Raw genomic sequence first — 27,679 nt, 5'->3', positions numbered from 1 at the left:
ACTAATATGTATTTACAATGTTATAAATTACATGGAACTAGTTTCGACCCACCTAGGGGTCATCATCAGCCATATTAAAGCATACATAAGTTTTTGTCGAATCCTAAAACATGTTATTTTTAACTGTAATAATCGTATGGATTTATAATTTTTAAAGTGAAGTTTGGTAATGAGATGAAAAATGTTAGTATGGTACAGGTGAGTAGTAAATAATCATATATACACAAACAAGTTTGAAACAAAGTACAAGTGGGGTGCTTAGAGTTGTAAAAATATAACCTCGTGGATGTCAGTAGTCCTCATACTAAAGAATCAATGTAAAATAACACACACAAACATATATACAAGTATGTACAAAGTCTGGAGAGTGAAGAGTGATACTCTTTTAATGTCGAGTCGGGTTGACACTGATCACTTAAGCGGAGAAATTAGGCATTTGGTGTATTAAAGCTGTGTTGATTGGCTGCGTTGTTGATTGTTGGACGTGAAGTTATTTTTGAATTTCTGGTTGAGAAGAAGGTGGAAACTGCGCGTGGATATATTGATTCTCAGTTCTTAGCGGAAACCAAATTGGACCTGTTTAAATGGAGAAAGTCGGTAAAAACAAAAAATGGAGATAGGAAAAGGTTAACATAAAGTGAAAGGACGCTTACCTCGCGCTGCGGTGTGTGTAGTATAGCTGATGGTGTGCGATAGGTGGCGGGGAGGGATCTTCGATCTATTCATCACTTTCCTCAGAAACAATAATGCAGCCAACCAAAACTCAATCCTAAGTCTAATCAAAGGTACTTTTCCGATACAATTACCCTTTCTCCCGCACCCTTCAGCCCCGCCTTAAAAGCTCCCCACCCCCACCTCACCCCAAGCCATCCCCACTCTTCCTAACCCCCTCCTAACCTGCACGCGCCTGCCCTCCTCTCTGCCCACACTTCTCTCCCCTCTCCAGGCTTTGTACATACTTGTATATATATTTATATGTGTTATTTTACATTGATTCTTTAGTACGAGGACTACTGACATCCACGAGGTTATATTTTTACAACTCTAAGCACCCCACTTGTACTTTGTTCCAAACTTGTTTGTATATATATTATTATTTACTACTCACCTGTACCATACTAACATTTCTCATCTCATTACCAAACTTCACTTTATAAATTATAAATCCATATGATTATTACAGTTAAAAATAACATGTTTTAGGATTCGACAAAAACGTATGTATGCTTTAATATGGCTGATGATGACCCCTAGGTGGGTCGAAACTAGTTCCATGTAATTTATAACATTGTAAATACATATTAGTACCGAATAGGTGGAAACCTTTACTGTGTTACTATTCATATGTTATTCTCAGTTCAGTACGGACCTACAACATGAAATTCATAACCCTTGATGATGTAGCCTACCAGGCAAAACAGAAAGCCTTTCAATACCTAGGCCTAAAATTAAAGATAGCCAAACTACGCAAAGACGTCGACTTCCTAAAACAATGTATATCACTTGACACCTAATTTTCTAAGAAGCAATAAAAAGAAACATCGGATTTCACCTCAAACCATCAAAACTCAAAACAAAACCAACAAAATATGGTTAAGAGACGAAATTAAATTCTTGCACAGAAAGAAATCTTTTTTGAATCGGAAATTATATGACGCTCACCTCGCAGCGACTAAACTACTTTCAAACGCACAATGGACACTTTTCTACCAACAAGTAGAGAACAAATTATTCCACGAACTAGCCAGAATACAGTCAAACTTGGAGAATAAACTCAACAGGCTAAAAAACTCCCAACTACGTAACATTCAAACTAGAAACTCCAACAGAAACACGTTCGATTGTTCGCAGCTTCATCCAGCGGTCGTAAATCTATCAAACATGCCCTTAAGTGATATTGAACACTCAACTTTATCCAAAGGACCGAAACACAACTGGCCCAATTTGAACAGCCTCAACATAGCCGCTACTATGATCACAGAATCGGAGCTAGCCATTAGCAAAATGCCGGAAGATACGCAAAATGAGGTTAGAACCGATGTTGAAAGGAAACTGAACAATATCCTCTCCAACCTAACCAACCCCGCAAATAAGCTCAATAATAGAGAAAAAATAGCTGAACGAAAGAGCATATACGCCCTCAAAAAGAAGATTAAAGACAACAAACTCATCGTAACCCAAGCTGACAAAGGCAATGCAACAGTTATCATGGATAAAAAAGCATATATTGAAAAAACAAAAAACTTTTTCACAGACAGCTCATTTTCCATAATCAAAAAAGACCCCACCCCAAAAAAAATTCAAAGACTACTTAAACAAACTCTTAAAAACACTTCATTTTTATTTACTGAACAGGAAAAATCCAAACTCGTACATATGAACCCAGGACTCCCCACTGCTAAAGCTCTCCCCAAGATATACAAAGCTGGAGTTCCCATCCGCCCAATTATCAACTATAGACCAAGCCCCTTATACAAATTATCACAATTCATCCAACGTTTCTTAAGAAAAAATTATCAATTTTTATCCAAAAAGTCCATTAAAAACACATCAGAGCTAGTAGAAAAACTTAACAATTTCAATTTGCAACCAGATCACTCCATCCACTCTTTCGATATTGTGAACATGTACCCAAGCATACAAGTATCAAAATTAATTCCAATAATTGAAAACAATTTAAACAAAAACAGCCACTTAAGCAAACTAGAGACACAAGACTTTATCACAGTATTAAAAATAATCATCAACAACAACTTCTTCACTTTCGACAATGTTATATATCAACAAGATGGTTTGGCAATGGGGTCACCGGCCTCAGGCATCTTGGCAGAAATATACCTGGACTTCCTCGAACACACCAAAATTGACAATGAATTTGGAAACATTCTCTTTTGGGCCAGATATGTTGATGATGTCTTCGTAATCATGAATGAGCAATTAATTAATGCCTCCACCACTCTCTTAAAACTCAACACTATTGATTCTCATATCAAATTCACACTAGAATCCGAATCAAATCAAAAAATCAACTTCCTAGATTTAACTATCACTAGAAACTCAGATTCTTTCAGTTATAAAATATTCAGAAAACCTACTCAAACAGCCTCCACCATTCGCCAAGATTCAGTGCACCCCCAGTCCCACAAACGAGCCACATACAACAACCTAGTTCACCGAGCCTTCAGCATACCTATGTCCAAGAAAGATCTAAAGAACGAACTTAACACAATTCGCGGAATTGCAAAATACAACGGCTTCAGCAATCATTTTATAGAAAGGATAATCAATAAACACAAACATCGCCCTAAAACTACCCTCAAAAAAGAAGTGACTAAACCTCTAACATTTTCCACCTTCACGTTCAACAATGATATCTACAAGTTAACCAATATCTTCAAGAAACAAGGCGTTAAAATAGCCTTCAAAACCAACCATAAGAACATGAACGTCTTACACAATACTTCACACATCAACAAGACCAGCAGTTTTTTAAAATCAGGAGTTTACATGATCAAATGCAACACCTGTGAAAAATCCTACTTCAGACAAACCGGTAGAAACGTCAATACCAGATACCACGAACACACTAATGCAATAAAATACAGCAGGTTTTCAGCCATCGGCCAACACATGCATGATTATAACCATAATTTCACCAATATCGAACTGGACATGGACATCCTCGAATTAGCAAACAAGGGCCCTTTACTCAACATAATGGAAAATTACTACATACACCTAGACCAATACTTCAACGCCAGTCACAATCTCAATGAAATCTCAGAGAAACCCAACATACTCTTCGATCTATTCATCACTTTCCTCAGAAACAATAATGCAGCCAACCAAAACTCAATCCTAAGTCTAATCAAAGGTACTTTTCCGAGACAATTACCCTTTCTCCCGCACCCTTCAGCCCCGCCTTAAAAGCTCCCCACCCCCACCTCACCCCAAGCCACCCCCACTCTTCCTAACCCCCTCCTAACCCGCACGCGCCTGCCCTCCTCTCTGCCCACACTTCTCTCCCCGCCACCAATCGCACACCATCAGCTATACTACACACACCGCAGCGCGAGGTAAGCGTCCTTTCACTTTATGTTAACCTTTTCCTATCTCCATTTTTTGTTTTTACTGACTTTCTCCATTTAAACAGGTCCAATTTGGTTTCCGCTAAGAACTGAGAATCAATATATCCACGCGCAGTTTCCACCTTCTTCTCAACCAGAAATTCAAAAATAACTTCACGTCCAACAATCAACAACGCAACCGATCAACATAGCTTTAATACACCAAATGCCTAACTTCTCCGCTTAAGTGATCAGTGTCAAGCCGACTCGACATTAAAAGAGTATCACTCTTCAGACTTTGTACATACTTGTATATATGTTTATATGTGTTATTTTACATTGATTCTTTAGTACGAGGACTACTGACATCCACGAGGTTATATTTTTACAACTCTAAGCACCCCACTTGTACTTTGTTCCAAACTTGTTTGTATATATATATTATTATTTACTACTCACCTGTACCATACTAACATTTTTCATCTCATTACCAAACTTCACTTTATAAATTATAAATCCATACGATTATTACAGTTAAAAATAACATGTTTTAGGATTCGACAAAAACTTATGTATGCTTTAATATGGCTGATGATGACCCCTAGGTGGGTCGAAACTAGTTCCATGTAATTTATAACATTGTAAATACATATTAGTACAGTACCTTTACTGTGTTACTATTCATATACAAGAATAGGACACATTATAACATCTTAAGTGAAGTATTTCTAACAAGAGATAAAAAGGATGAGCTATTAATGATTCACTTGGAAATATTAAATGTAGAAGACTTGTCCTCATCAATCAATCAATCAATCACCACTAATCTGCATTTAGGCCAGTTGCCGAAATCTTCTTCCTGTCTACCTTTTTGGGGATTGGCACTTGATATAGACTTGGCCCAGTTTTACGACCGGATACCCTTTTTGGCGCCAATCCAGTGGCGAAGGGATGCATTCACTATTATGCATACCTTTACCGCCCAGCTCCATGGCTAAATGGTTAGCGTTCTGGCCTTTGGTCCAGAGGGTCCCGGGTTCGATTCCCAGCCGGGCCGGGGACTTTAACCTTCATGGGTTAATTCTGATTGCTCGTGGGCTGGGTGTGTCTTTAGCATTAGAATGCATCATAGGCAGGGCCCCATCCTCAGACGCGCAGGTCACCTATACAGCGTCAACTCAAAAAATCTTCAGCAGGCCTCTTCGGAGGCCCTACACCATTAATTTAATACCTTTACCAACATATTGTTTTAAATGCATTTGGTACAATTCACTAATCCATGTCTAGCGCTCCCATCATTTCTCTGAAATTTCTGTCAACCATTCCCTCTTTGCTTCAGGTCAATGATTTTTTTGAAAATAGGACTTCTTCCATGCATATGCCCAAAGGTTCGGTTATAGACCCCAAACAGTTCCACCGTTAGCTGTCAATGAAAGTCCATATGTCCTTCAAGAGGCTTGATAAGTAAATGGAGTAGAAGGTAGTTTCCCATTGCTTTTCTGAATGACTCGGAAGGTGCTGTTACTTATCAGTCTGCCAAGCAGAGTGAAATGCATATGCTAACCCACCCTATTGAGTATAACACTTGCCATTCATCACCAGGACTGGTGTTGATAACATTGATCATACCTCAACTGCCTTCATATTGTCAAATCCAAGGATGGCACTGTGACAGATCAATGAAAGTAACAACCTTGTTTTAACTCATACGAGAAGGCATGGTACATAATAAATACCCTGGACCTTTCCTTTCACTGCATCACTGAAAACATGTCAGTGGTGTCACATTAAACACATTGCAAAAGGAGAGAAAAACATACATAAATCATCTCAAATTAAATGGACCTATGATATGACTCAGTATTTAAACCATTAACTACAAGATCATACATAGAATTTGAACCACACATGACTAACCATTTCAAAAGCCTTGCCTGCATTGAATGAGATTTAAACCACCATCCTTGGTGATAAGCTGGTGATAGTTACACTCAAGAAGCAGCATGTAAAAATAAATTTAAAACACATTCATTCATTCATTCATTCATTCATTCATTCATTCATTCATTCATTCTACTTTAACATAATCCTTTTAGGAGGATGTGGAGTTTTAGATCATCTTTACCTGTAGCTGTCCTGAGACATACTTTTAAATTTCTGTTTGTTCTTTCTTGTATCATTGCCATTCACTTTTGTGGTTGTCTTTAATGTGTATTCTTTGGAATTTATCATTGATCATGTCTAGGTATACCTTATGGATATCTTTCTTCCTGATGCTATTGGACCCACATTTTCCTTCAGCCACTTCTCTTTCTAAACTTACCTAACAGAACTTGGTTCTGTGCAAATACGATAGAAGTCAATTCTTCTCGAAAGGTTCTTTGAATATCCAAATATTTGTTGGGGATTTTCATAATCAACAGTCAGTGAAGTTACGAAGGCCATCCGGAAAGTGGTACCCATTTGCGCAATAAAGACACAGGAGTAAATATTAACAAATATGCACATTTTTATTGGAAAGAGCATACTTTACACTACTTCTCCACATAATCTCCAAGTAAATTTAGGCATTTGTCATAACGTGAGAAGAGTTTTTGTATTCCAGCGTCATAGTCCTCCACCGCCAGTGTATTGAGATACGTAGTCATGGCTCATTTAAGTTCTTCATCGCTGTCAAATCTTTTTCCTGCCAGAAAGTCTTTAAGCTTCGTAAAGAGATGAAAATCCGAAGGCGCCAAGTCCAGGCTATACGGGGGATGGTCGAAGGTTTCCCACTTGAATTGCTGCAAAAGATGTTGTGTTACCACAGCTGCATGAGGCCTGGCATTGTCATGAAGGAGAATGACACCTGTAGATAATACACCTCCCCTGTCGATTTTGTATTGCCCGCCGTAATTTCCTTAATGTTTCACAATACGCATTAGCATTAGTTGTGTCTCCACGGGCCATAAAATCAATGAGCAGTATACCTCGGCGATCCCAGAAAACGGTTGCCATGAGTTTCCTGGTGGACAGAACTGTCTTGAATTTTTTTTGTTTTGTTGGTGAATGAGCATGATGTAACTCCATTGACTGTCGTTTACTCTCAGATGATGCATAATAAACCCATGTTTTTTCCCCAGTAATGATGCGAGTCAGGAAGGAGTCTCCTTCATTGGAATAACATCCCAGAAACGTCAGTGCTTCAGCCATTCGCTTGGTTTTGTGCTCCTCTGTAAGCATGCGAGGGACCCACCTTGCACATATTTTTGAATAATGCAGATGGTTTTTGACAATTTCATGATCAATTGTTCGAGACACATTAGGAAAATGTTCACAGAGTTCATCAATTGTGACGTGCCGATCGTTCCTCACGCATTCGTCTACTGCGCTCAGCAGTTGGTCTGTAATGACAGATAGTCTCCCTGAATGCTCCTTGTCGTGTGTATTCACCCTCCCCAGGTTGAAGTTGCTACACCAGCGCCGAACAGACGACTCGTCCATCACATTGTCTCCATACACCTCCGTTAATTGGCGATGAATATCACAAGGTCGAACATTTCGTGCATTAAGAAATTTAATCACGGCCCTCACTTCACAACTGGCGGGGTTCTCAATTTGTTTAAACATTTTAAACGATCACAGACACAACACAGGCAATGCTAGTGTCACGCAACCTCGCACAGAGCAGGCAGACAAGCCACTGACGCAGTCTGACCTTGCCCAGCGGCTACCGGAGACGTCAGCGCTTCATGCGGCGCTAACGGGTACTACTTCCCGGATGGCCCTCGTATATGATGCGATACTACTCCTGTCTCAAATGTGGATGCGAATTGTCCCCCTAACCTCTTTAAAGCATGCAGAGAGTATCTGTAACAAATCACATACAGTAAAATATAGTATAATGCTTAGGACCAGAACATTTCCCAACTAATGGAAACATATGGAAGTAATGCCAATATTAAAAGCTGGAAACAGAACTAATAATTCTGTTATAATTGTAACTATACACCAGTAGCAGTTCATTAGGTCGTGCTGACTTTTTTTACCTTTCGAATTTTGGTGGCCCCTGTAACTTCAGGAGTGTCAAAAGCAGTTTTGAAAATTAATATATTTAGAACGATTAGTGTTATATGTTGTTGTTTGGAATAGCATCTGAATATTCTGATTTAAAGTAGTCAGTAAAGCAGTTGGCAATATCGCTTGGTTATAAACTTCTTACCATTATATTCCATTTTTAAGAAAACAGTTTTGTTTTATTTTCTACGCTTTATGATCACCAGTTGTATTCAAGCTAGTGCAGCGAGAGGTTGTATTCTCTTCTGAGTGAGGAAGATGGGAATTGTTGTTCAACAGTATTGGGCAGCCAGAGGTCGATGGCATGGGCGAGTGGAGCATGTGCATGCGGCAAGTAAGAAGTCACCTGCAACCATTTGAGCTGCAGATAACTGATGGCAGTAGCAGCAGCAGCAGCAGCAGCAGTGGCATTAATACTTGTGATAGGAGGTGTAGAAATAAATCCTGGACCAGTGGGAGCAATTGGCTGGGAAGAAATGGAAAAGATCAAGGATCAATGCTTGTCAGGCTGAACAAACAAGAGAGTTTCACTGTGAGCAGTACAGTGAAATGAGGGAGATTAAAAAAGTGTGTAAAATAAGAATGATAACAGGAAAGGTTGTGGAGATTCCTGGTGAAGTAGAATTACTACAGGCTAAAGTGAACGCATTAGAGGAAGAGTTGAGACAGTTCAAATGCCAAGAGAAAATGATCGGCTAGGAAGCAAAGGAGAAAAAATGTTTTCATCTACGGTATAGCGAAAAATGAAAAATGAATATTTAAATGATTTAGTGAGAAATGTGTTGGAGATTATAAATCACCATATGAAGATAAACTGCTGTGAAACGGACACTGATGATGCACACTGACTGGGGAGGGCAAGGGGGAAAGAGACCGATTAAAGTTTAGTTGGTCTCTGCTCTAATAGCAAATAAAGTTATATTGAATACAAAGTATTTAAAAGGGTAAAATATATGGGTGAAAAGAGACATAGACAATTATGGAAAAGATAATCCTATGTTTCTACTTTGGAAATTAATTCTGGTATTATGGCTATGTGAGAGGTAAGAGGAAATTTGTTACCAATGTGCAGATGGAAGAGGGCAGGCCGCTGAACTTGCAGAAACCGAGCAATTGGCTATGTGGTTTGGGTCACATAGCTATCAGCTTGAATTTGGGAGGTAGTGGGTTCAAACCCCACTGTCGGCAGCCTTGAAGATGTTTTTTCTATTTTTCTTTTTTTTGTGGTTTCCCATTTTCACACCAGGAAAATGCTGGGGTTGTACCATAAAGAAGGCTATGGTCGCTTCCTTCCCACTCCTAGCCCTTTTCTATCCCACCCGTCGCTGTAAAGCCTATCTCAAATTTAATTAGTCCTATCTGTGTCGGTGCGGCGTAAAGCAAATTGTAAAAAAAATAATTGAACTTCCAGAAGTGGTGGATGTCCGTGCAGCTGACTGTTGGCTGAACCCAATTCTAGGGTCCAGTGGAGGAGCAGAGGACAGAAGAAAGAAAATAGCAGCCTGAGATAATAGTTAAAGTTTAAAGGACTTCTGGTCCAAAAAGGGTGAAGCACAGGGAGGCAATGTGGACAATGAAATTATTAGTTAATCAGAAGCATCACGGGTCAATTCCGCATCAGTCTTATAAATATTTTCCAGGCCAGTATTTTGCCCACCTGGTTGATGATTAAGAGAGGCATTATCACTAATCAAGTGAATAACAGCTGAAGGATGGTGAGGATCTCATTATTTACCCCTACCAAAAAATCTTTTTTTTTTTTCCTTCTTATTTTGTACTTTATGTAGCACCGACACAGATAGGTCTTAAGGCGACAATGGGATAGGAATTGGAGGAAGTAGCCATGGACTTCATTAAGGTACAACCTCCAGCATTTGTCTGGTGTGAAAATGGGAAACCACAGAAAACCCTCTTCAGAGCTGCTGACAGTTGGGTTCGAACCCACTATCTCCTGGATGCAAGCTCACAGCTATGTTCCCCTAACCGCATGGCCAACTTGCCCGGTACCAATAAATCTGACAAGTGAGGAGTAAAATAGTGTGGCTTATCACAATAATATATATATGTGAGATTAGTGCCCAAATATTGATGGCGAAAAGACCTTATCATAGACTTCAAGGAATGTTTTGAAAGGAGAACTTTCAAAATTAAGATAGGAATAAGAGTAGTGATTGAAAACAACCAATTTGATGAGGCAATAAAGCACATGGAGAGGGATTTTTGAGTGAGGTTGGGAATGAACAGTTCCAATGCATATCTATTGATAACAGGATAGTGGATGTGTGTGCAAGGGATAAGGCTACCAAGAAATAGTGGGTGGTACAATGAAGAATGCAGAAAGAAAAAGAAAAAAGGATGGAAGTAACGAGAGCATTAAAAAGAAAATAGGAAGTTAGAAGGGCTTGAAACAAGAATTGCATTCTGTATTGGCCCCAACTTGACTGGTTCGATCCCAGTTCAGTCTGGTAGTATTTGAAAGTGCTTAAAAATGTCAGCCTCATGTCGGTAGGTTTACTGGCATGTAAAAGAACTCCTGTGAGATTAAATTCTGGCACCTCAGCATCTACGTAAACCGTACAAGTAGTTAGCGGGACGTAAAAACAAATAACATTATTATTGCATTCTATAGTAAAAGAAGAGTATAGAGAATTATTGGTAATCATAAAGACTTGTGGCAGAAGAAACAAGCTGATAACCTCAATAGAGATTGCAAAAACAAAGAGACATGAAGAAACTGTGGTATGGAATAAATGAAATTTGTAGAGAAAAAAAAATTATAACACAGGTAAATATAAATTGTGGAAAATGGATCAAACCCTTCAAAAAACTGTTAAGTGGTGAAGATACTTGTAAAAAAAAGAAAAAAAAAACAAAAAAAACCTGAGGGACTGGAATGCACTCGGCTTAATATAGATGAGTAAATTTCAGTTAATGAAGTAAAAGGATTATTAGAGAAAGGGTGGAAGGGAAAATCTGGAGCAATTTGAGATATCTACAAATGAATTTGGGAAGGAAGTAGGTGAGAATACCTTTATCGTTGAAAAGCATAGTTAAAATATTCAGCAAGATTTTCACTGGAGTGAGGTTCCAAACATGTGGCAAGAAGTAATCTGCCTTATACATAAGAAATATGGTGAAAGATCAAATCCAAATAACTATATAGGGGTAATATTGTTAGATTCACTAAGCAAGATATATACGGGGATATTGGCGAAACCAATAATGAGTTGCGCAGAGAGGGTGCTCGATAATGTTGAGACTACAGCCAGGATTCAGAAAGGGAACATGAACAAATAAGAATGTAATAGTAGTAAAAACAATAATGGATAAATACATGAAGAATTAAAGAGGGAAGTTGTACACTGCAGCAATCAATTTAGAGAAAGCTCTTGATTTGGTGAGTTGATGGGCTGTTGTCTATAAGTTTAGCCAGATGAGGATATCAGGGAAAATTATGTGAGCAATTATGTGCAATTGAAAATACATATTCAGAATTGAAATGTTTTATCAAAGTGGAAGATGGTATAGTAGTGGGAGAGAGATTTTCAAAAAATGGGTCTCTGATAGGGTTGTAAATGATCACCAATTTTATTTTTATTGTTTATTAATGATACCTTCCAATCAAAATGCTTTGGTTAAGGAGCTCCTCCAGGCCTGATCTTTATTGATGACACATCCTTCTACTCGCATTAACAACTGTCAAGATACAAAAACGTATTGAATGGTAGACAATTATTGTGAAGATTGGAATCTACAGAAAACCAGAGTTATGGTTTGTGAAAGGAGTGACAAACTTTCAAAGAGTGAACAGTGGTGAATGGGTAAACAAGGCTGGAAGTTGTTAAAAAATTGAATATATAGGGATGATTATAAACAGCAATGGCAGATGGGCAGAACAGATAAAGGGAGCATAACCGAAGGGAGTAAGTGTATAAAAATATTGGATAGAAAGCTGCCAAATACGAAGTTCATAAAAATGTATTTAATTCAGTAGTTAAAGCAAAGTTATTGCATGGAGCATAAATTTGGAGAGTAGGTGATGGAATTGTAGCATTAGATACAGTCTTAAGTAATTTGGGTAAAAGAATTATGGGATTGCCAAGCCGTACTGCAAAAAGTGGAGTAAGAATGCCATGTGAAGGTATAAGTATACAGGCAGATATTGTGAAACTAATAGTTAAGTATTGGTTAAGATGGAAAACTGAGGCAGAAGGAAAAATTCTAGGCATAGCGTTATCTGCACCAAATGAAACATCAAAATGAGGAGTACTGAGTGGATGGGGGTGAAGAAGCTACTGGACGACATAGGAATGGGGTTCTGTTGGGAAATAAATTTATCAAAGGATAACAGGAGATTATGTAAGAATCTCCAAACAGTGAAAGTCATAGAAAGACAAACAATGAGGGCAGAAAGTGAATAACAAGAGAACACTGTAATCGGGAGATAGTGGGTTCGTGCCCCACTGTCGACAGCCCTGAAGATGGTTTTCTGTGGTTTCCCATTTTCACACCAGGCAAATGCTGGGGCTGTACCTCAATTAAGGCCACGGCTGCTTCCTTCCACTTCCTAGGCCTTTCCTATCCCATCATCGCCATAAGAACTATCTGTGTTGGTGCGACGTAAAACAAATAGCAAAAAAAGAGAGAGAGACCACTAGCAGGATTTTTGTAAAATTAGCGAAAATAGGGCAATAAGGACTCAAATGTTAACACAAAGGGAAATGAGAAGGATAATTTATTGCTTGATGGAAGTATACAAGAAAAAAGCCATAAAAGAAAAAATATCAATGCATTTTATGCAATAAGCCTTTGTAAGTTACACATCTATTAAAAGACTGTAATGCAACAAGAAAAATAAGAAAGGAAATATATAGATAAGGAGATGGCAAAAATCAAAAATATATCTGAACTTCCCACCCTTGCCAAACTATTAAATGGAGAATGGAAGAAACCAGAAAGAACTGCAAAATTATATTATCGTAGGAATATGGAAAAGAAATCTAAAGATGGCAAAAACAGAGAAAATGCATGTAGGTAATATGTAGTAAAGATATACATGAGGAGGTATCCTTGACTCTAAAGTCCAGGAAATACCTCAGAAGGCTAAGGTTGTCCAGCTTTTAAAGATTCTGTGGTGGTGTCCGCCACTTTATTTGCTAGAACTTGTCAGAATCTAGGAAGAGGCGAGCTAGTTGGGCCCTACCTGAGCAGTCAACGTCACTATGTGGGTGTTGGCTTGCCTGCGCAGGCAACCAGTCGGGACTGAGTCAGTAGCATAAACCGGCCTTCTCTGCCATCACTTTGTCCTCTTACAGAGGCCTCCCGGCGACACAAGAAAGACCAGGAAAATAAATCCAGATCATTCCAGATCGAGAGGACTGTAGAGATTTCATCTTTCAGGAAGTATCTCGAGGAGTCAGCCCCCCTGTTTAAGGCAAACTGGAGGAGGTCAGTGTGTTCAGTCAGTTGGTCTGTCAGTGGACAGTATCAGTTGAGCAGTGCAGTGCAGTCGGTGCCATGCAGCAATTATTCCGTACATGGAGTTAAGTGTGTCATTCTGTCTGTCATTGAGGAGTTGAGTCTCTCTCATGTCCAGCTCCTGTGAAGTGAATGTTGTGTGTCTGTTGCATCGTGCGAGGGTTTGACGAAAGATCTGCAAGGGTCATTGAATGGAGGCTGTTGTAAGTGTACAACCAATGGATAAGTGCTGATAGCTGTTGTGATAAAGAGTATACCACACACAGAATTGTGAAACTACATTGTGTGCAAGCTCTGAACTGTGTGACTGTGTTAGTGTACAGCGAGTATAATTGAATACTATAATTTAAAAAGGGCCTAAGTGCCAAAATGTACAATCAGATAAAAGCCGAAACAAATTAGCACAAAAGTTTTACAAAAATGCAGATACATAGAGACATATTAAGCAAGTTATATTTGCAAAGAAAGAAATACTTCAGTACAAAACACATGAATGAAAACTAAAAACTAAGAATGAATTTGTGCACCATGATCTTATGACTGACCAATGTCTCATCTTTCGTTATCAGAATTATTATAGTAATTTTGACACAACCAGAATTTTAATACACACAAAACTCCAAACCTTCACTGTGAGATTAATTTTACTGTTTGAATTCTTCTGGCAAGTAAGGTACTTTTTTTCTCAAGTCCCTTTTCATATCACTTCTGATGCACCCAAGTTTCTACTTCTCCGTAGTTGTTTGATCTTGCCGTCATCTTTTAGCTTTTGTAATGTTGCAAATGATAGTTAGAAACATCATTAAATGACTTCCTTACAAGCAACTCAAATGATTTTGGTTTATGATTTTAATCCAGGAAGCTTGAGAAATATTTAAATTTACAGTATTCACACAGTTATCTGCAGCTTTACAATAACTGTTGAAATCAGTTTACACCATATTTACAACATAAGGACATTTTTGTCAGCTAAGTATAATTAAAGGTTCTGGGTCTTTCGGCACTTTTTTTTTTTTTTTTTTAACATTCCACTAATAACCAAGTGAAATATTTACAAAGTTATCTGATCACAGTGAATACAGCTGTATCTAGTGAGGAAAAGTGGAACATAGTAGACATTTTTTTTTTAAATCACACTTGCTGCTGTTGATACAACTAGCTCCATCTTAATGGTGTTATAAACCGCTTCCTCCAACTTTCTGGCTACAGGTCCTTGAAACATGTATTGTGATGTTACATACAACCCCTTTAATTGAAAAACGTAAAATTTTCAATTTTGGTACTTGGAACCTTTTTAATTTATAGTATTCAATTGTGGAACCATATTAGAATATAAGTGACAGAAGGGGAACTGTGCATACTGTGTAACTAATGAGACTGTTTGTAAGTGACTGAGTGAACAACTGGTGTGATTGAATTAGAGAGAGTAGAGGGATCGCTAACATGCATACTTGTGTCTTTTTAGTGGGTAAGAATTAGTAACTAATAAATCTTGGTCTTAGAATTAAGAGGCTACCAGTTGTATGTTTATTTCCTACCTGCCGCCATGTACAGTAAGCCCAAGTAATATTTATGGAATATGTATTAGTGAAGTATATTTTTATTATTTCTTGTAACACTTTGTTAATTGAAATATCTTTGGTATTTTGTAACACTAACAAAAACTAACTGCATGTAGTTGTTATGATCACAATAAACAAGTACTCTCTCCCCAGTTGGTGGTTATCTGTGATTGGGAGAAAAGAGCATTCATTCATTCATACTTATTCTTTATGATGTTCTAGAAATGATAATTTTTGGTAATGATCTCTGCAAAAATGACATAATCCTCAAACCTTTTTTTACATTTCTTTTATATATTGGATATAATTTTAAACCTAAGATGAGTCTGATAGCATTTCTTTTCTTTTCATGTTCTTTTTTCCTATACTCCTCTTTTAGTTTCAAGTCAGATGTTATAGAGCAAGGAAACCAGGCCGTAAATATTATAAAGAAACAATGAACTACCTTCTCACCTGTAACTGTTCTTCATTATTTAAAATATATGTTGTAGGAACTTCCTCCTATAAATCCCATTGTAAATGCAAGAGTTCTACTGAACCTGGGTGACTCTGTAACAACAGACCACATATCACCAGCTGGAAGTATAGCTCGCAACAGTCCAGCAGCCAGATACTTATCAGCCAGAGGGTAAGATCATTTCATAGAACTTACACAAATATAAATTCTTTTTGCCCTGTTTTCATGTATTATATGTAAACTATATTTTCTTAGAGCATAGTTGTAGCAGGGGCTAAAGCTGAGGTAACTGGATGTAGGTGTTTTCTAACAGCTTGTTAGTCTTTTTTAATTTTTTTTTTAAAAAGTTGTTACGGTGTGGTCTATTTATTGAGTTTATCTGTATTGTTGGCTTTTTTTGTCCTTACATAGGCTTGTGCCCCAGTTAGCAGAACTCTTGGAATGGGGGTTCAGTTTGGCCAAACCTCATATGAAAGAATTACTATAAAACTTTTTTCTATTGTCAGTGCTGTGTATTATAAATGGTATGTGGTTGAAATTTAGGAATCTGTTTTATATGAATTTATGAACTGCCAATGTAATTTCAACTGCATTTGTTCAATAGAAGAATTGTTTGATAACATTAGTACAAAAATTCTGTAGAATACAAGTTGATTACTTTCCAAATAAAACCCTGAAATAGCTTCAGTTTTCATAAAACAAGAAATTTGTAAATGCACTGTCATTTTCTAAATCCGGGTATTAGAACTATAGTCAAAATGTTATTTTACAACCTTTTAAAATGTAGTTAGTTATTTCTTTTAACAATTTCTTTTTCATGCACATTTTATGAAGAAACAATCCAATGAACCATAGAAATTTGTTAATCCTTATAGGACCAGCTGACGATATATCATCAGTGACAATCCTTACGAGAAAGACCAACTGACAATATATCGTCAATGGTCACACTGGCTAAAAAGACCAGCTGGCGGTATTATGTCTTTGGAATAAAAGGATATCTATAGTTGAAATATTTTAACACATGACTAATATTACATGTGACTAATCTCATGATTAGACCCGTATTGAAATTTGCTATAAATGCTTACAATATAGTGATTATTTTAATCCACCTATTCAATAGAAATTGGTTTTGTGTTGCTAGTTCATAATACTCCAACACGAATTTACAGGGACATGTTTCGCTTTATTTACAAGCATCTTCAGCCTACATAATTGTCTCAAGGTTAAGACCTGTCATATTTGGATTGTTTTTACAAATTTTTTGCTTGAGTATAAATCCATGTTTAGTAATAATATGTAAAAAACATAGGAATTATGTACACATTAAAAGTATGACTATATGAATTACAATGTTGAATTGAAGTAACCCTTAATTCTAAAATACATTGACGTCCAAAACATAGCAAGTACAATTTGAAAATTTGGCTAAAATTGTTTTCACAATGCTGTGGTTGATTGAATCAACTGTAATATGGCTTTAAATTTGAGTCATAAATATAAACTGAAGGTTAAAATATAGGAGCCATTTTTTTTTAAATCCATTGGTTTCTTGAACACAGTAACTTCTGATATTGAGAATTTGGTTAATAATTGTGATCTCCAATGCAATTATTTAAAAACAACTATGATTTGACTCCATGTGTAATTTGAGTCGAAATGATATTCTAAAAATTAAAATCTTGGAATCGTTGGTGACCAGCTTCTAGATATTTATATGGACAACATAGAACATAAAATAATTAAACCAAATATAGAAGGAATCTGTCTTTGGCTGAGATTTGTTGATGATACGTTTGTAATAACAGACAACCGAAAAAATAACAGTGAAAAAATCCTAGAATTTTTAAATAGCATTGATAGATACATAAAATTTACCAAAGAAGACGAGAATGACAACTCATTGAATTATCTGGACATTACTGTAAAACGCTTAAATTATAAATTTGATTATCAAATATACAGAAAACCGACACACACATCAATAACAATAAGAAATGATTCACTCCACCCGAAATACCATAAACAAGCAACCTTTTTCAGTATGATCTACAGAGCTCATAAAATACCCTTATCACCCGCGAATTTCACGAAAGAAATAAATTTTATAAAAGAACTAGCACTTGTCAGCGGATATAAAGCAGAGATGGTGAATCAAATCATCAACAAAGTAAAGCTCAAATTAGCCACAAATCTTGCACCGGAAAAGACCAAAAAATCAAAATACGCAACCTTTACTTACACCAGTCCAACAGTCCACCAAATAGCAAACCCACTCAAAAAGCGGGATATGCAAGTAGCCTTTAAAACACATAACACTAATAAAAACTTATTTTTTAATCATAACACAGTAAATCCCTACAATAACAAATTTCAAAGTTCCGGAATATATAGACTAACATGCACACAGTGTAAATCTTCATATGTTGGCCAACCTGGCCGCAGCTTGCTAACCAGGTACATGGAACACTTTAACACCTTAAAGCATAATAAATACTCCGCAATGAGTAATCATAAATGAGTAATCATATGAAAGAAACCGGCCATCATTATACCTCAATAGACAAAGACCTTACAATAATCAAAAGGATCGAAAAGGGAAAGCTAATGACAGAGTTTGAAACATATATATTTATTTGGATCAATATTTTAATAAAGAAAAAAAATCTGAACGACGCGGCCGAAATAAAAAGCCCGTTAATAGAACAGTTGCCAACATTGTTACAAACTTTCAAATCAGATAAAAGCAAATTCTTTAGGATATTTAATCTAAAAACACTCACAACAGAAACTATTTCGACAACGAATCCCCCTCTACATAACATGCCAAAGCTTAACGTCCCGCCCGCAGGATCGTCCCCTACCCCCACCTCGACAACAGGTAAGAACTCCCCAACACATGGTACGCCAATAGCAAACGCCCCGCCTAACATCTATCCCCCTCAACCCCCTACTTGCCCCTCACAACAGCCCCTCCACACGTACAACACAAGGAGTAGAACCACAATAGACATTAGTCACAGTAACATAAGAAAGACCACAAGACTTTGTAGTAGCAGTCAAAGGGGTAAGTGAAAAAATATAACATCAAACTCACATTACAAGCACAACAACACATAACAGTATTCATTCAAGTCAATTTCCATTTGTTCAAGATGCTTCACTCATTCTATTACTTCGAAAGAAACAAACAGCTACTCAAGATTTGGATAGAAGCCCCCTCCCCCTTTTAACTACAACTACATTAATACAATCTGCTACCAATGGATGTTCAAGTCGCAATAAACAAGAACTAATTATTCTAATACTTTCACTGATCAAATCACCAAACTGCAGCAAGCCTCGAAAATTCTAGAAGCTGGTCTCCAACGGTTCCAAGATTTTAATTTTTAGAATATCATTTCGACTCAAATTACACATGGAGTCAAATCATAGTTGTTTTTAAATAATTGCATTGGAGATCACAATTATTAACCAAATTCTCAATATCGGAAGTTTCTGTGTTCCAGAAATCAATGGATTTAAAAAAAAATGGCTCCTATATTTTAATCTTCAGTTTATATTTATGACTCAAATTTAAAGCCATATTACAGTTGATTCAATCAACCACAGCATTGTGAAAACAATTTTAGCCAAATTTTCAAATTGTAGTTACTATGTTTTGGACGTCAATGTATTTTAGAATTAAGGGTTACTCCAAGTCAACATTGTAATTGTGAAAACAATTTTAACCAAATTTTTAAATTGTACTTGCTATGTTTTGGATGTCAATGTATTTTAGAATTAAGGGTTACTTCAATTCAACATTGTAATTCATATTGTCATACTTTTAATGTGTACATAATTCCTATGTTTTTTACATATTATTACTAAACATGGATTTATACTCAAGCAAAAAATTTGTAAAAACAATCCAAATATGACAGGTCTTAACCTTGAGACAATTATGTAGGCTGAAGATGCTTGTAAATAAAGCGAAACATGTCCCTGTAAATTCGTGTTGTAGTATTATGAACTAGCAACACAAAACCTAGGTGGATTAAAATAATCACTATATTGTAAGCATTTACATGACTAATATGACGCCATATTGTCTTGAAGATCGTTTTGGACTGTTAGATTAAAGTTTGATGGCATATGAGAGTCAAAGTACAAAAAAACACCAACAAGTAGAGTGCTGCACATCTAATGCAGTGGCAAGTAACCTAGTGCACTCTTCTCAGTTTTATCGTTTATTTGCTTATCTACGGTATCTCCTTTCTAAGTGGATAATTATTTTGAGTGCTGATTTCCGTTTCAAATGATACAGCCATTGCCTTCGTAAATAATGAGCGTTTCTCGTAACCATATAACAAGTAGCGAATTGCCGTCAGAACTCTACAAGAACTTTGACGATTACTTGTTATACATCAGATTTCTCTGAGGATGACGGTAATTTAGACTCGTGTTTCGATCTAAATCAGCCTTCAACATCCGGATTAAAACACAAGAATGCTGCTCGCAGTGAGTATCACGACAGTGCTAGTAGTTCTGAAGTTACTTCTTTCATGATTAATAACGCTGACAGATGTGTGTGCTGAGACAGTTCAAGTTCAGATGAAAGTGATGAGCATGCTAACTGGACACTGCAAAACATACTTGTCAATAATTTTTTCTAAGAGTGAAAAACTACGGGAAACTTTTAAAAATATTATTGGGTCAGTTTTAGTGTGTTATATTGTAGTTGGTGTTATTCAGAGGTTCTGGATTTGTATCTACAAAGTGTAGGCAAACCATGTGTGCTTACTGGTGTGTGCTGGTTTCTTTTTAGACTTATCAGGTTGACAACAATAATTTGTTAATCAATTTCATGAATCAATAACAATAAATTTCCACCTTTTTATTGTTATTGATTCATTGTAAATAGGATTTGATATGGGAAATTTGTGATAATACGGAAAATGAAGTATGGAATGTAAATAATACATTTGCCATTGATAAATTTTGCTTAGTTTAGAAGCTACATATATTTTATTTCATCATTTAAAATGATGATTACTGTATGTATAAAATAGTTTTTTATTTTAAAATATTGATTTTATTCAAACTACCTCCATTTACATGTCATAAGAAAAAATGTTTTCTCAAGCTTTTGAAAAAAGAATTGTGAAGAAACCTTTATTACAGACTAAGTTATACGTTTCTGAAGGGAGGTGTGAAAAATATGCCTCAAATGCCTTGGGTCATTTTCGCCATAGCACATGCTGACTAGCTGGTCTTCTTAGGCCCGGTCCTAAGAGGGTTAAATTATTAGTAATCAAATATTGGGTGCTAGGAAAGAATATAGGATTTAAGGATTAAACACAGTTACAGAACAAGGCAACAAGGTTATCTTCTCCTTTTAGCACTCTTGGGACCAAGCCTACTCAATGAATCGGAACTTGTTGTACATCATCTGAAAGATGCTGTCTTCTATATATATAAAACCGAACCAAACCCCGTGATGCAATAGCCCCGAAGGGTCATGGCCTACGAGGTGACCGCTGCTCAGCTCGTAGCCCTGCAGATTATGAGGTGTCTGTCGCTTCTATATATACACATACATTATATATACCACTTACAGTACTGTATTGAGATATACTTTACATTGTACAAGTGTTACAATGTTCTTCATTACTATGAAAACCAAGAAGTAAATAGTAATTTCATCATATTTGTTGCTCTGTTAATGTTAAATACAGATTTTTTTTTTTTTTTTTTTTTGTAAGTTGCTTTACATCGCACCGACACAGACAGGTCTTATGGCGACGATGGGACAGGAAGGAGCTAGGAGTGGGAAGGAAGCGGCCATGGCCTTAATTAGGTACAGCCCCAGCATTTGACTGGTGTGAAAATGGGAAACCACGGAAAACCATCTTCAGGGCTGCCGGCAGTGGGGTTCGAATCCACTATCTCCCGAATACTGGATACTGGCCGCAATTTAGCGACTGCAGCTATCGAGCTTGGTAAATACATGTTATAAAAGTGAACTAAACTACATAGCATTAATTTTCGGTCCTGGTCAGACGACCACACGTAAGCGCAGGAGGCGGGGTGGGACCAAAACACAGTACTAGTGCGGGATTTCTTACATTCGGGTAATAATAGCATGCACTATAATGAATACTAACCTTGTCACAGGTAATGTTGAGAGTGGTGTCCTTCATTCATAAATTCCTGACATCTTTTGATGAAATTTCCATTCACACACATTAGTTCTGCTTCCGTAATTCTTCTGATTTCATTTGTCATATTGTCCTTAAGTTCTTCTGCTGTGTAAGGATTATTCCTATACACTTTATTTTTTGGTTTCCCCACAAACAAAAGTCCCACTTTGTCAGATCAGAGGAATTTACCGTATCATTAACAAATTTAGGACCTACTATTCGCTGTGCTGTTATAGCGCACCATACTACAACTTAAGCACCATGCAGTGGAACTTCATGAATTAACCAGGGATTTTCTGTGCTCCAGTATCTATTGTTTTGTGTAGCAACATTTATTTATTTATTTATTTGACTTTAGCAGTGGCGAAGTTAGGGCTCGTGGCCCTCTCTTACACTTAACCACATAAATTACAAGTTAATACATATATAAAAGAGATGTACTATTTTCTATTATAAAATCAAGGATAACTAACCTAAATAACACACATGGAAAACATATAAAGAAGAATGAAACCTAAGCTCAACAAATAAAACAAGATAACAAGAAATCCGGAGCATAAAAGTAAAAAAAAGAGTGAGAAAAAAGTGAAAAGTGAAAATATGCCTCATCAGAAAAAAAAATTAAATGCGGATCAGCACTGCCATCAACAATGCTTTGCAAAATCCAATTTGCTATGTAAAATCCATTTGCAGAAATTGACTTGTTTACTATTATCAGTGGGTCGTAATTTATGGACAAGTGTCCCTGTGTAAGGTTTCAAATGTAATAGTTTCATACCCATATGGACTCAGGTTTTTGAAACACCTACTTATTGTGCAACACATGATGGTGTTGTTTGTTTGTTTGTTTGTTTGTTTAAATTACGTGCTAATTTCAGCAATTTTTCCTCTGTTAAAGTTCTTGGTTTATGCTTACGAATTACAGTGTTTAGTGATCCCCTTGTTCTTATTTTTTTAACAAGACATCTTTCAGTCTCACTAATTGGTTCTGGAACGTCAGGAAATCTTGTGAAATTGTCTTCACACCTCCCTATCTGACTCTGTTTTTTCATGTGTCGTACATAAAAACTCTTCATTCAAACGGAAATTTTTTGGTTGGCATTTCTGCAGTCTACTGAACTTAATTTACATAATGCAAACACACCTTTCTAAATAAACTTATCGTTCTTACGTTTTACAGATGTAATGTATTTCACTGTACTGCACTCGGCACAGTCAAGCAGACTCTGTCTGTCTGCATGTGGGAATTGTCATGCTAGGTCTGCCTCGGAACTTGTTTCTCGCCCCACCATAATATGTTATGCAGGTAACTCCTGTGTTCTTCCCCTCAGCGCGCTTGCATGCAATTGTTTGATGAGGTTCAAAAATGAACGCACTGTAGCATATTAACTATTGTTCAGAAGGTATAACTTTTGGTGTTTTCTGCCGCTGCACTGGCTTGAATGCAAGGCACAACCTTGAGGTCACCAGTACCGAGCTCAATACTTGCAGTCGGTTAAGTGTGGCCGGTATCCAGTATTCGGGAGATAGTGGGTTTGAACCCCACTGTCTGCAGACCTGAAAATGGTTTTCTGTGGTTTCCCGTTTTCACACCAGGCAAATGTACCATAAGGCCATGGCTGCTTCCTTCCCAATCCTAGGCCTTTCCTGTCCCATCGCCGCCGCAAGACCTATCTGTGTCGGTGCTTCGTAAAGCAACTTGTGAAAAAATAAAATAAAAAATGAGGTCACCAATCACTTGTCGACTGCGCACAGTAGCCTATCCAGTAGCTGCGACTAAGGGGGGCAAGGCGGGGGGGAGCAGTTGGCCCTCCCACTTTATAGAGAAAACATTACATTTTCATTCTATTTTAGCCGGCTGAAACTAGGAATTATAGGAATTATTTTAAAAAAACAATTCGTGCAAATTTTTAATTATTAACAAAATTATCGGATACGCACAAAATGTCGTTCGTCGCGGCTAACCGATTTGTATAGCACCACAGCAAGTAGTGGAGACTTAGCTAATGCTGAAAGGAAGGGTAACAGGGGTATAATTTTTGGCAAGGTCGTGGACACTGAGGTATGACTCACCTACTTGACGCGTGCATTCGTCAATCTAGCTGTCTCTTTGATATTGTCTGTTAGTTTCTTAGAGTGTAGTCAAATACTAAATTATTTTTTAATTTTATAATCGCGCTGTACTTCTATTTAATTGTAATGCATGTGTAATATTGTTTCTTTGGTGAAAGTTTTATTGTACAGTATTGAATCAAAATCTCAAACTATTATTGCCGCACTTAAGTTAGTAAACTGTCAACCTTTATTTCTCTGTCGAAATTCGCTCAAAGAGCATCAAAAACTTACCATTTTGCAGCTTTTTTGTTCAGTTTTGATGTGTATAACCCCCCTATATCCCTCAAACCGGCTACTTTCTGTTGTCTGTATATTTTTTGTCTCCCCCCACTTCCACTTCTAATTCCCAGTTGCCGTTACTGAGCCTATCTATTCGAAGACGGCAATGTATGAAGATGTGGAGGTTGTCCTTTTGGGTTTTCATGTTTGTTCTTGTGTCCTCTTTCTCTTGCTCCCTGTTCCCACACTGAAAAAAATGAAATGGCATATGGCTTTTAGTGCTGGGAGTGTCCGAGGAAAAGTTCGGCTCGCCAGATGCAGGTCTTTTTTGATTTGACACCCGTAGGCGACCTGCGCATCGTGATGAGGATGAAATGATGATGAAGACGACACATACACCCAGCCCCCATGCCAGCGAAATTAACCAATTAAGATTAAAATTCGCGACCCTGCCGGGAATCGAACCCGGGCCCTCTGAACTGAAAGCCAGTACGCTCACCATTCAGCCGAGTCGGACTTCCTACACTGATTTGACACTTGTTTGTTCCTTTCCAATACATCACCTTCTGCATTAACTATTTTGATTAAACATTATTTTAAAGAACAGATTTTCATAGATAGTAAGCAATGGGTGTTGCCAACATTTAATGGAGATTATTTACAGCATAACAGCAACCTATGAATATACATTTATATTTGTTGGTTATATCTGGGCAAGTTATAATTACGATGACGACATTATGTATTAAATCATTTTACTGTCTCACATTGGCGTACACACACCATGAAGATAGAGAAGACAAAGCAAAAAAATTAACAGGAATGCAATCTATGAGGAAAAAGAACAGTGAATACGTTATGCCAATTTTGACACAAAAAATTAGCATAACATAACCTCAAAACTTGTAAAAAAAAAATACACAAAAATGTATAAAAACAATCTTGACAACACACTCCCACTTCTGTTTTTTGATACAGTTCAAACAAACTAATATAGCCCAAGATCCTTTAGGATTTTCTGAAGTTTCACTCTTGATATTACTTTTGTGAACAAATCTGCTACATTCTCAGAAGAAAGAATATAGTTAAACTAGACTATTCCTTTTTGAACAAGTACTTTACAAACATGAAACATAATATTTATATACTTTGACCTGTCACTCGCATCAGTATTTAACATAACTTTATAGATGAAGCATTATCAGGATAAATTTTACATGGAGTACCAGTCATGTTCTCTTGTGATATTTCAATGAGAATAACCTTAAGCCATAGAAGTTCCCTCGTTGCTTCTGCCATACACATATATTCTGCCTCTATTGTTGAATAAGCAATGCAAGGTTGTTTGTTGCTATAGTATATCACACCCCCTGAAAGAATAGCTGAATATCCACTTACAGACCTTCCAGATTCTTTGTCCCCCCCGCAGTCAGCATCACAGTACATTTGGACAGTTTCATCACCAAAGCAGTTTTACAACTTTTGTAGCATGCATGCATACATACATACATACATACATACATACATACATACATACATAAGCAGGTGTTTTAGTTTAGTTTCTTCCAGTCTTGTTAAGTGGAATTACCAAGTTTTTGACATAAAGTACTGACAGCTGGTGAAGTCTATTTTGTTCAGTAGACACGTTGAAGGTGTCTACAGCAAACTGGAATACTTAAAATGTGCAATGGTAGTTTGCTGCTCAAGACTTGCATTGCTCTTGAAGTGGGGATTTTGCCTTCAAAGTGGAAGAGCACAAAACTTTGAATCTAGTTCATGGATTTATCTGCCACCCTGATCTCGTTTTGAACACTGATGAGGAGTTGATGGAAGACATGAAGCGCTGTGGTGTGGCACACGTCCAGCACATTACGCGCAAAGTCAATGGTGAAGACGTTGCCACGGGTGCGTTCATTTTCGTCTCCAAATTGTCGGTGTTGCCAGCAGTGGCGAAACTACTTTGAGTCATTTGAGGCAATGTCTTCCCTAAGAAATACGATTAAATTATATAAATATCGCAACAAATTTATCTGCTGTTATTGTGCTAAAACTACAATAATTTCTAAGTGCTACATGGTGACAGCAGACTATGTGATTCGCTGATCACCCTCTAGATTGGAACAGCGGACTACTTGTTCTGACAGTGACTCACCCACGACTTTTTGTTTTGTTTGTGATCCGCCAGCTTGGAGATTGGCAGTGGGGTGGTGGAAGAAAGTTAGGTTTCTGCCCGCATCCCTCTCTCCGCAAGGTCTAGGGCCATTGAGGCATGCTTCTGCTATTTGAGCATGTAGAAACTCCCAGCGCAAAGAGGACATTGAAGTACGGTATTGTCGATTGTGTAAGTGCGGACGCTATTCTTTTGAATTAGTAGACAATAAGCAGATTATTGGCATTATTCGTGGCAATTCAGACATGGAAACAACCAGTTAAAATTCTGAGTTTCTGTTAATTGTGTAACACAAGACTGACATCATATGGTTGAAACTCACATCCAAATAATATTTAAAATATAAACCATTCTCCTCTTGGACTTTTGAAGAGAAGTGTGAAGCCAAAAACAAAAGATATATGCCTAATATTTTAAGTGTTTTGACGGTAAAGTAGTTAGAACATTTCAATTTTCTTGATATACGTGGTATTTGTGGTTGACAGCCTGTTCGGAAAGCAATAACATTCTTTGTTATTCATGTGTTTTGTATGGTGGTGAAATGGAATACAATTTAAATGGGGTAACTGTTGCAAAAAAGTTTCTTACAAAAGCAGAGAAGCATCAAAATTCAAATAAACATATTCAGAATAATGTGAGATTTAGTTTACTGGGGTGCAGGAGGATAGAGCATGCTTTATCTGTAGGTGCGAGAATTCAGGTCATTAAACATAACAAAGTCGTGAAATACAATTGACTTTTTGTGATGAGACTTCTTCATATTATGTGTATTTTCTTGGGAAACAGGAGATTGGATTTTGAGGTCATTTTGAAGGGGAAGACTCGATCAACAGGGGCAGTTACCAAGACTTGTTAGATCTTCTTTCAAAACAGGAAGAGTACATTCAAGATCATCTCCAGTCCACGTTGGGCTTTAAAGGCACATCAAGCGAAATACGGAATGAATTAATTGAGTCTGTAGACCATATTCAGGAGAGGATCAAAGCAGAGTTAGATTCTTGTGATTTCATTGGTATTCAGGCAGATGAGACCTTAGATGTATCAAATAGATCTCAAGTCAGTGTAATATTCTGGTTCTGCTCAAAACAGGATCCCTCAGAAAGATTTATAAGCTTTTATGATGTTTCGATTTATAACACTGCATTGGGTTTATCAGAATTGTCGATATTCTGCGACGGTGGGGTGTAATTGGTAAAGTCGTATGTCAAACATATGACGGGTACTCCACAATGGCAGGAAAACATGGGGGTGTTCAACAATGCATTAAACAAGTTTGCCCAAGAGAAATATTTCAACACTGTTAGGCCCACAAGTTAAACCTTGTTCTTCTCCATCGCTACAAAACAAAAAATTAGTCAGGCTCTTCA

The 27,679-nt window shown here is 37.1% G+C and overlaps 1 protein-coding gene across 1 annotated transcript in view; it reads left to right on the top strand.

The window, feature by feature from the left end:
• Positions 1–27,679, top strand: part of LOC136863926 (cytoplasmic aconitate hydratase) — a 781,251-nt gene that overhangs the window by 644,206 nt on the left and 109,366 nt on the right. The window contains exon 14 of the mRNA XM_067140355.2: positions 15,655–15,791. Within this exon, the coding sequence (XP_066996456.1) occupies positions 15,655–15,791 (137 nt within the window). The remainder of the gene's footprint in view (positions 1–15,654; positions 15,792–27,679) is intronic.

The sequence above is a fragment of the Anabrus simplex genome, chromosome 2 (genome assembly GCF_040414725.1).
Source record: "Anabrus simplex isolate iqAnaSimp1 chromosome 2, ASM4041472v1, whole genome shotgun sequence".
Taxonomy (NCBI): Eukaryota; Metazoa; Arthropoda; class Insecta; order Orthoptera; family Tettigoniidae; genus Anabrus; species Anabrus simplex.
Note: the sequence above shows the minus strand (reverse complement) of the source record. Positions and strands in the feature narration are given on the sequence as shown.